At 39.6% G+C, this 11,437-nt stretch overlaps 1 protein-coding gene across 1 annotated transcript; it reads left to right on the top strand.

Moving 5' to 3' along the window:
- Positions 1–210: 210 nt before the first annotated feature.
- Positions 211–1,218, top strand: GPR119 (G protein-coupled receptor 119). The gene has a single exon (XM_019716996.3). The coding sequence runs from the start codon at positions 211–213 to the stop codon at positions 1,216–1,218; it is 1,008 nt and encodes a 335-aa protein (XP_019572555.2).
- Positions 1,219–11,437: the final 10,219 nt, after the last annotated feature.

Genomic DNA, 11,437 nt, shown 5'->3' with positions numbered 1-11,437 from the left:
GAGGCAAGAGACCGAGGACTGAAAAAGAGGGTGAGTGATTCTTAATAACCAGCAGGATCCCAAAGATGCCAAGCTGCCAGCCTAGACTGCCAGTGATGGCCAGAACTGTGCTGCAGCTCTGAATCCATGGCTCCTTCTCCCCCAGCCACTGAGAATTTGAGCTGGAGAGCCAGTATGGCCTGGTAAGTGGAAATCCTGCCACTTCAAGACATGGAATCATCTTTCCCATTTGGAGTGATACTTGCCATCCTGGCCTCCCTCATTATTGCTGCTAATGTAGTCGTGGCTATGGCTGTGCTGTTGTTAATCCACAAGAATGATGGTGTCAGTCTCTGTTTCACCTTGAATCTGGCTGTGGCTGACACCTTGCTCGGCGTGGCCATTTCCGGCCTAGTCACAGACCAGCTCTCCAGCCCGGCTCGGCCCACACAGAAGACGCTGTGTACTCTTAGGATGGCATTTGTGACTTCCTCTGCAGCTGCCTCTGTCCTCACAGTCATGCTGATTGCCTTTGACAGATACCTTGCCATCAAGCAGCCCCTCCGCTACTTCCAGATCATGAATGGGCTTGTGGCTGGGGCCTGCATTGCCGGACTATGGTTGGTGTCTTATCTCATTGGCTTCCTCCCTCTTGGAGTCCCCATATTCCAGCAGACCACCTACCAGGGGCCCTGCAGCTTCTTCGCTGTGTTTCATCCACACTTCGTGCTGACGCTCTCCTGCGTTGGCTTCTTCCCAGCTCTGCTCCTCTTTGTTTTCTTCTACTGTGACATGCTCAAGATTGCTTCCATGCACAGCCAGCAGATCCGAAAGATGGAACACACAGGAGCCATGGCTGGAGCTTACCGGCCCCCACGGACTCCCAGTGATTTTAAGGCTGTCTGCACTGTGGCTATTCTCATTGGGAGCTTCACTCTGTCCTGGACCCCATTCCTTATCACTGGCATTGTGCAGGTGGCCTGTCAGAAGTGCCACCTCTACCTAGTGCTAGAACGGTACCTATGGCTTCTCGGTGTGGGCAACTCCCTGCTCAACCCACTCATCTATGCCTATTGGCAGAAGGAGGTGCGGCAGCAGCTCTACCAGATGACCTTGGAAGTGAAGAAAGGGCTCTCCTCATTCCTCCTCCTCCTCTTTGCCAGGGATGGTGGCCTAGAGGAGTCAATGGGAACTTCCTGTCACATCGCCACTATCTCCCACCCACAGCTTGATGACTGAGATGGTAAGGGCAAAGAAATTTTAAAGTGCCTTCTCCCTCCCCTCTCTGGGTCCCAACTAGATCAGAAGGAACTAGGGGAATGAGAGCACTTGATTCAGGCAAGTGACCACCTCCCACACTCCCTCATCCAAGATTGAGAGGTAACTGAGGCAGGGTGCTGACTTTCTTCTGTAGTAATCATTTTCCCAATTTGCCAATCTCCATTCCTCCTTGTCCTTCTCTTGCAATGAGTCTGTTTCTCCTGTATAAGTATACTTGAAACAAGAAATATACTACTGTAAAGACGCTTAAAGGTTACACCCTGTTTTTGAATACACTAGAGCAGCACTGTCCAATAGAAATATAATGAAAGCCACATATACAATTTAAAATGTTCCAGTAGCCACATTTTTAAAAGGAAAAAAAAAACGGGAAATTAATGTTAATGTTTCATTTAACCCAATATATTCAAAACATTATTTCAATGTAATCAATATAAAAATTATTACACTATATTTTTCATGTTGTCTTTGAAGTCTGGTGTGTATTTTACTATTACAGAACATCTCAATTCAAACTAGCCACATTTCAAATGTTTAATAGCCACATGTGGCTAGTGGCTACCATATTGGACAGTACAGCACTAGAGAAATGAGGTTCTATTCTTTGTAACTGTTTACTAGAGTGACTGCTTTGGTAAAGTGAGGAGTCCCGCCTGCCCCCATGTAAGTCAGACATTTTAAGTAATAAGTTTGCATAAAATGTAGGAACTTGTATTAGGTTGTAAAGGTTGCATTTTCCCAAACTTCATGGTATTCAAAGCAGTGTTTCTTTGGGAAATGGCCTATCATGTGATTATTTCTGTTACCCTTCCCAATCCCTACATTTCTAACTTAGTGGTCCCCTTCCCTCAGTTGGCTTCTGACTTCATTTGTAGCTACTTGCTGATGACAATGCTGAACCACAAATTCTGAGACACGGGGAGGGAAGGAAGAGGGAAAAGGGGTAGGTATCAAGAAAAGCACTGCCAAGCTCTCCACATTGGACCCACTTTGGTCCTGAGGTTGACCTTCTTCCATTTACTGCCAAACTTTCATTTTCCTAATAAACTCAGTTGCCTAAAAGGATATCTCCAAAATGGCTCAGGAGAGCAGCTGAGGAGCATGTGCCTCTTCCTGCTTTCTTGTTTATAGAAAATCGCTGTTGGCAACTGGCAATTATGCTCAGGATCCCTCTGGAAATCCTCGCAGCAGAAAGTCAAGAACAGAGTGGGGAAGAAACCCAGGAACCACCCTCAGCCTTCCTGAGTTTCCCTGTAATCCTTTCCTCAACCCCCTGGTCTCCACAGTAGATTCCTAGAAAGCTTGTCTCTTAAGGCCCTAAACTAGATTATCTCCCTAGAAAGCTGCTGAATGGACAAGAGACCCAGAAGAAACCTCAACAGTATGGATTAATTTGTCTGGGATTTGGTGTCAAAACAACCTTGGAAGGTGAACCCCTCCATATCTCTAAAATGATGGCCTGAGGATGCATTTGAGTCCAATGTGTAAAGGCTAATTCCAAGAGGCCTGTGAACATTTTCATTCAAATCTCAAACTGTAATGTTCAGAACCTGGATGGAATCTGGTCGTCTTCCTCTCAGAAGGATGGCACACCATCATGTTTTGCATTTGGGTTTTAATTATGCTTCAGTCTTAGATTACTCCCAGCTTGACTTCCCTCAGTTGTTCAGAGGTTAATGATCCTCCCTTTCAATTTCTGTACTCTTGAAAATACCCTTCTCCCTCTACCTTCAACACAAATGGCCCGTTTCTCACGAATCTATTCTAATACACATCAACCCTGCTTTGGGTTGATCTTTTTGCAGTTGCCCTACTTACCACTCTGGCCCAGAGGAGGACCGTTGCTTGCCTTCGCCACAGTAGGCTTTATGTTCATACAACTGAAGAACTTTTTGTCTCTTGAGTGGATGATGGAAGCTAATATGTTTTGAAGTGCTGAACACCCAGCAAGTAGCAGTTACACCAGCAATAAGGAACACTCTTGGATTGGGTTATGTGTTACTGGGAACTAGCTAAAACACAAACAGTAACTGGCTTTTTGGAAAAAAAAATTTGAAAGCAGGTTAAAATAAATGCCCTCATTATTGGTGGTTCAAAGCTTAATTTCCTGGCCTTGATGAAAAGGACTGATCTTGCTAAGGTAACGCAAACAAAGTAGAATGCAAATTTAGTTACAGGAGAAAGGCAGGAGCTGAGGGAAGCTAGGTGATTGTAGTGTTATTAGGTTCAGTCTAAGAAACACTGCTATACCTGGGAGTCAGTATGTGCAGTGGAAAAATCACAGGCTTTGAAGTCCAACAGACCAGAGTTCAAATTATGATTCAGTCATTTAAATTCTCAAAGTTTCCTCATTTGTAAAATTGGGGTAATAATGCCTACCTTATAAGGTTATACTGAGGATTAACTCTGATAATGTATGTGAAACATGTCTAGTAAACTACAGCACATTGTTAGTGCTCAGAAAATGTTCTTTCTCTTCCTTAAAAATCCTGAAGAATAGGGACGGCTGGATGGCTCCGTGGTTAGAGCACGATCTCTGGAACAACAGGGTTGCCAGTTCAATTGCCACATGGGCCAGTGAGCTGCACCCTCCACAACTATATTAAAGACAATGATCTGCCGTTGAGACCCCGGAGGGGCGGCGAGATGGCTCAGTTGGTTGGAGCGCAAGTCCTCAACAACAAGGTTGCCAGTTCAATTCCCACATGGGATGGTGGGCTGTGCCCTCCACAACTGGATTGAAGACAACGAGCTGCTGCTGAGCTTCTGGAGGGGTGGCTGGATGGCTCAGTTGGTTAGAGTGCAAGCTCTTAACAACAAGGTTGCCGGTTCAATTCCCGCATGGGATGGTGGGCTGCGCCCCCTGCAACTAATGATTGAAAACGGTGACTGGACTTGGAGCTGAGCTGCGCCCTCCACAACTAGATTGAAGGACGACTTAGGCTCTGGAGAAACACACTGTTCCCCAATATTCCGCAATAAAATAAAAATCCTGAAGAATAAAACTTCCAGCTGACCAATTTATGGGAGTCCATCATATCTGCAGATGTTGTGACCTCCATGGCAAGGACAATTAGTCTCTGAACTGTGAATTCCTCAACCCCTAAATAAGGTTTTTGAACATGAGTGATGAGAGATGACTCAGGTTGAAAAACACAAACATAAATCTAATACCTTAGCAGGATCAAGGTAGAGCGGATACATATAAGGCTCTATTATCATATACTTGGGTTTACGAGTAACTGCAATTAAAAACACTATGCTTAAAAGAGCAGAGATACAGAATGCTATGCAAAAGCCTAATAGCTTCCCTTGACGCAGGCTCCCTCACAGATAAGGGAATGCACTGGAGAAGAAACATTTAATTTCATTCACATATCCAATGTTGTCTCCAGATGAACCTGCAAAAAAAGCCAGATCCTGTTCAGTAATCTGATCAAAATAGCTGAAAGATATTAAGACCTTGTAGGACAAAATGTAGGTCAATTGGTCCCATTTATAATTTCCAGGAACAGCTTATTGTGAATTTGTTACAAAAACTGTGATATAGCTAAGTTTTATACTGATTCTTCGGGTAGCTAACGTTATGCATAGCAAATCTCAGTTTGAAGATTAATCTCAAGAATGTAAGAATACACAGCACTCTGTCTATGGGCATTTTGAGTGGTCTCACAAGTGTTAGAGGCAGGTTTCCCTAATCTACCTACACTCTCCTGCTTGTCCACATGACCAATAAACCCATCTCTTGGCTAGCTAGAGTTAGCTTTGGGTTATCTTTTCACTATATGGAGAACTGTTCACTGGTTTAAATGGGAAATGAACTCATGGCTTTGATTTCATTCTCATGTAGTCACTGGCCAAACTGAATAGAGACCAGTGAAAGCAGCAGGCATGAGTGATACTTCAAAGACACAGACAGAACAAGAGGAAACATGGTGTTGATAGCTGGGCAACAAGAGCTGCAACAGACCTAAGGCCAGACCACAACTCGCTGCTGTCAGCTACTCACTTATTTTGTGACTCCTTCCTTCAGTACCCTCAATGTCATCCTTCAAACTGCTGACTGATCTGGAACCTTCTCCTTTTAATTAAAAAAACCTACATTTGTTATTTCTGCAGTCATATAAACTCCATGATGGTGCCTACAGGTGTGAACTATCAATCAATCATTCATTCATTAATTCATTCATCTGTATCCATCTGTCTTACCTACCCCACAAACATTTATTCAGTGCTAGGTATTAAAATTGCCCCAGCTTTGCTGGGATTTCTGTTAGAGATATATATTGATGTATACATAATTTTCATTATTCTTTTCTGATTACAAAAGCAATTTTTTTCACTTGAGAAATTTCTGAAAATACATAAAGGTACCCATAAGTGTACCACCCAGAGTCACTGTTATTCTTCATCCATTTTCTTCACTTAACATTCTATTGTGCATTTTTTCTGTCATTAAGTTTTCTTAAAAAAAAATGACTTGTAATGGTTGCATGTTTCAACATGAGTATATAATATTTTAACCATTTCCCTATAGTTGTACATTTACGTTATTTCCAATTTCTCAGTGTTATCATACCACTATAAATACCCTTGTGTATAAATCTTTGGCACGTCTGTTTAAGTCCTTAGTATAAATTCTCGAAAGCAGTATTACTAGGTCAAGGAGCATTAAACATTTATAAGAATTCTGATTCATATTTTTGCTGGCATTTCTTGAAGTGTAATGTTTCCCTAGGATATCTGATAAGAGAGTCAAAAACAAGCCATAAATTAACAGGCCACACTGATATATCTCAAAGAAATAAAAGTACATGGCTTCCCAAAAGGATAAAATACACCGAGAGGGTATATCCAGTTGTTTTTTATTGATATGTCCTACTGCTAAACTTAAGCTGCAAATTTACCAATAAGACACAGAATAGTACAACTACATCATCAATATAGCACTGTGTGATATCCAGATACTGATTTCAATGTGTTTCACTCTTAAATTTTTATGAGGTAGTTGCTTTGTGCAATGCCAAAAAATGCTAAGGCACGAGAATATGAAAACTTCATCACATGGAGCCAGGAGATAGGTCTTGTTTCAGTTGAGCCTTGAAGCCATAGTGTCGCAGCCTTGCTGAAAGGAAAAGATGAGCTCCACCTAATGGATCAACTATGGCCAAGTAAAGTGCATGAGAGCTGAAAATGCTCCTACCCAGCCATATGTTCACTGGATTTATAAGCTGTTGGGACCATAATCAGCCACTGGGCACAAAGAGCCCTCTTATAAGCAGTCTTAGAAACGATTAATGCAGCTGCTAAGGGTCTCAGAGTGTTTTAATGCACAAAGCAGTTCCTGGTTTTTTTTTAAATGCCTTCTATACAACTGGGCAGGCAAGATTCATTTGGCCCAGAGCACTGGAGAGACTAAAACCATGTAAGACCAAAAGCCTGGGGGGTGTCCCTTTTATTTGTTTAGATTTTATTTTATTTGGTGTATGTTGCCCAACAATCCTGTGACTGAATTATATTTCCCATTTACCATAATAAAGCCACATCAGTTCCAGTTCTGTCTCAATTGTGTTGACACTAAGGCACTAAAAAGCTTATAAACATGCTGAGATAACAGTTATTGGTGCAGTAAAATGCCACACTGTCTTACAAAACTGTTCACTGTGCTTTTACCACTCATAGTATTTTTACAGATTTGCCCACTGAGCCATTTAACAAATACTAAAGCACTTCCTATAGAAAAGCAAACTGGTGTCACAGCATCCCAGAGGTGGTTTAAAAAGTGAGAAAACTAAACTGATAGCTGAATGGTTAGAGGTTACTTCAAATGTGAAAACAGACTCTTAATCCAAAATTCCAACTAGTACTTTAAGATTACCAAGTCCCTTAGTAATCTTATACAATGATGTGTTTAATTGTTTTTTTCTTATTTACTAAACAAATGGGGCAGACAAAAATTCATGAAGAGTGTTTATAGTGAGTTACGCAGAGCCCAAAATACAATTGAATTCTGATGCTGTAACACTGAATAAAGAAATACCCTTTAATGAAACCTCAGGAATTAAGATTAATGTGGAGTGGACATCCTAAATGAGAAGATATCAATATATTTATTCTTTGAAAAAAGCAATTTTATTACTCTAACTTACATGTAAAATCTTAACTGGGCTAGGCTAACAAAAAATATTATCCCTTACATGATATGCGTTAGTGAATAGAAAAGAAGTATTTATAATCAGGTTCTTAGTATTAATAGTTTTATCATTCCTTCCATAAATTTGTTTATAAGACTAACAACATACTTCTTTGCACTAGAGGAGAGAGGGCGAGAAGTCTAGCCCCATGTCCACATTATTCAATTTCAAACTAGTGGCATCCATATCAATAATTCCAGGTTCTTCAATAAATAGTATAACACACAACAAAAACAAGCTCCTCTGTGTGTGGTGGGCCAGTGATGAAGGAGGTTGTGGAGAAAAAAAAAGGCCATCAAAAGAAAGAGAAGGGAAGTAGTAGAAAGTGGAGAATAAGAGAAAAATGATACATTTGCAGTCAGATGTCTCCAGGAGAATAACTTAAATCCAGTATTGCAGTTACCTGTCAAAGAGTGACCAACCACAACAACTATTGACCTTCTTTCTCCAAGGGTGCTATAAAGATAAGGAAATTAATGAAATCAATATTCTTTACTGCTCACCTGCCATAAACTTTAAGGGACCCTGGACAAGGCTGAGTCAGTATACCTCTAGCGTAGTGATTACAAGCATGGGCTCATAAGCCAGACTGCCTAGGTTAGAAACCTGGCTCTACCATTTCCCAGGAACAAATTATTTTACCTTTCCGTGCCTCAATTTCTCATCTGGAAAAGAATAGTACCTACCTCACAGGATGCTTGGAAGTGTGTAAACAGAGTTTTATAAACACAATACATTTACAACAGTAGCTGTCACATAAAAGCCATATAAGTGGATTTTTAGTCTTCTCCCTATTATTATTATATTATCTGAGTTGTCTCATGCTCTAGCCTCTCAAGTTAAAAGAAAATAATGAAAACTAAAAATGCTGAAAGCTTTTTCATTGTACAGCCTACAGAATGTGATCATTTTATCCCTTCAAATTGGGGTTTCCAGATCAGAAATGTAAGTTGTTTGATCTACAGTTTGCTGGTAACATGGGGAACTTGCTTATTCAAATGGAAAATAGCCATGTGATCATCTTGAATTAATATGAATCAACCTGTATTTTGTTACCAAGCAGCTTCACTGAAATCCTTCACTAGCCATCCCAATCAAGCTAAACCACATGCTGGGCTTAAAAAAAAAAAAAAAAAACTTGAGATATAATTTACATACCATAAAAATCACCTGTGTAAAGCATATAATTCAGTGTTTCATAGTATATTTACAGAGTTGTGCAACTATGGTCATAATCTAATTTTAGGGCATTTTCATCACAAAATGAAACTTTATACCCATTAGCAATCCCTCCCCATCCTACCCCACAGCCATAGGCAACCACTAATTTACTTTCTGTCTTTATGAATTTTCCTATTTTGGATATTTAATTGAACTGGGATCATATAATATGTGGCCTTTTGTGTCTGACTTCTTACATTTATCATAACATCTTCAATGTTATTCTATGTTGTAGCATGTATCAACACTTCATAAATCTTTATGGCTGCATAATATTCCATTGTATGAATACACCACTATTTGTTTATCCATTCATCAGTTGATGGATATCTGGGTTGTTTCCATCTTTTAGTTATTGTGAATAATGCTGCAAGGGTCATATGGCAATTCTCTGTTTTGCTTTTCAGGAACTGCCCAACTGTCTTCCAGAGGAGCCCATACCATTTTACAGCCTCTCCAGCAATGTACGAGAGTTCCAATTTCTTCACATCCTCTCCAACTCTTGCTATTGTCTGTCTTTTTGATATACTGAGCTTTTTGTATATCAAAAAGGGAAAATAATTATTTCTCTTTTGAATCAGTGGTGCCTGCTCATGTTGTGTTACCCTTTCATTCTAAGCAGGTTTTTAAATTACTAGACTACTTTTTAGAAAAGTTTACAGATAAACTGAGCAAAAGAGTTGCCTTGTTTTGTTTTTGACAAACAAGATTTCAGTCAAAGTCCTTAGTCCCTTTAAAGATCTCTTCCTTGTTCTTATTGACTGAAAGATTTCCCTTCTCAGTCTACCTTCAAAAGACATTGGTGGATCTATTCATATCTGATGTGCCCTTAAAAAGTTATTTTTTCAATCAAAAATTGCACTTCAAATATACAATGGGGAGCTGTTACTTAAGGGAACTCTATGGTGAATATCTTTGTGAAACACTGAATTCTTCATACATGTGAAATAATCCCCTTCGAATGTTATGTGGCATCCTTACAGTAGGCTACTTTACTATGAAAACGGGTTAACCCTTAGTGTTCAATCAAAATATTCTATTCATCATATCAGTTACCGGGGCAGGCGGTGGTGGGAAGAATACTGTATTAATCCATGACAAAGAATAAGATAGGATACTATATGAAAAATAAAAATAGCAAGTCAAGTTCTTTAAACTAATTGCCCATGATTATGGCTACTATAAAGGCAAGCAATTGTTAAAGCTTTGGTAATTTGGCTAGCGAGCTCATCAGCTTCAAATTCTTTTTCTCCATATTTTATATTGAAAATAAGTGACCCTCTCTGCCTCTTTTACTCTTTATCATTCACCAAAATATTAGTCATTTTTAGACAACTTCAGGCTGGGTATTTAGTCATAACCAGTGTCCTCTGTATTTTTCTTCCCCAACTGTTTTATGTTAGACTGCCCCAGGCTCAGTACTTGGACTTCTTCTCTTGTGTACTGACACTCGCTTGGTGATCTCATTCAGTATTATGACTTTAAGCATCATCCATATGCTGATGATTTCCAAATGTACATCCCCAGTTACCTCTCCCCTGAACTCCACACTTCCATGTCTCATTGCTTACTACACATCTCTATTAAAGTCTAATAGACACTTCAAACTTAACATGTACGAAACAAAATTATTGCTTTCCCCCCATCCCACAAAAACCCCTAGACCTTCCAGAGTCCATCTCTATAGCAATACTGCCCTTCTAGTAGCTCAGGCCTTAGAGTAATTGTACCTCAACTCGTTTTCTCTCTTACAACCCACATCTTATCCCTTAGCAATCTTTATTTGCTCTTCTCCAAAATATAGGAATTTCAACCACTTCTCACAGCCTCTACTGCTTCTACCCTCATCCAAGCCACCATCACTTCTTGCTTGAATCATCACATTAGACTCCAGGCACACTCTCACCTCAGGGAGTCTGCATTTGCTTTAAACCTAGATTGGCTTTTTATCTCAACTCCTATGGACTTCAATCAAATTTGGCTTTCTCAGTGCACGACCCTGCCTCATATCCTCATCCCCCTTCCCTGCTTTGTATTTTTCTACAAAGCATCTACTGCCATTCTAACATACTATGTATTTCACTCGTTCATCTTTTATTATGACTCCCTTCTGCAGACAGTAAGCTCCACGAGGCAGAGATAGTTGTTGAATGAATAAATAGTTTAAAAGATTAAGTGAAAAAGGGATCAAATATGTGGTGATGGAAAGAGAACTGACTCTGGGTGGTGAACACACAATGTGATTTTTAGATGATGTAATACAGAATTGTACACCTGAAATCTATGTTACTTTACTAACAACTGTCACCCCAATAAACTTTAATTTAAAAAAATTAAGTGCATCTCTCCACACACCTCTATATTCCCTTAATAACCTATTCTTTATCTACCGTCCCCTCATTATTAGTAATTCAAAATTTAATTTAATTCCATTTAAATCTCACAGTATTTGCTGAACCTTTGCAAAGTTTTAGGCATTTTATCAGATCTTTGGATACAGATTAATTCATTTATTCATTTTGTAAATATTTACTGAGTAATATAACCGTGCTAAGCAGTGAGAACACAGTAGTAAACAAAATCAACAGAATCCCTGTTTTTATGGAGCTTACAGATGGACAATACAGATATTAATCAAATAATCACACAAATATATGTAGTTACAAATACATGCTATAAGAAATTATATTATATTGAAGAGGAAATCAATGGAAGTTTTCTCTGAAGGGATAACATTTAAGCTGAGGTGAATGAAAGCCAAT

This window comes from Rhinolophus sinicus, chromosome 18 (genome assembly GCF_057876585.1).
Source record: "Rhinolophus sinicus isolate RSI-liver-muscle chromosome 18, RSI-T2T, whole genome shotgun sequence".
Classification (NCBI taxonomy): domain Eukaryota; kingdom Metazoa; phylum Chordata; class Mammalia; order Chiroptera; family Rhinolophidae; genus Rhinolophus; species Rhinolophus sinicus.
Note: the sequence above shows the minus strand (reverse complement) of the source record. Positions and strands in the feature narration are given on the sequence as shown.

What these genes read in the sequence shown, in the direction of transcription:
- GPR119 (XM_019716996.3), top strand. Translation starts at nt 211, where the DNA reads ATGGAATCATCTTTCCCATTTGGAGTGATACTTGCCATCCTGGCCTCC.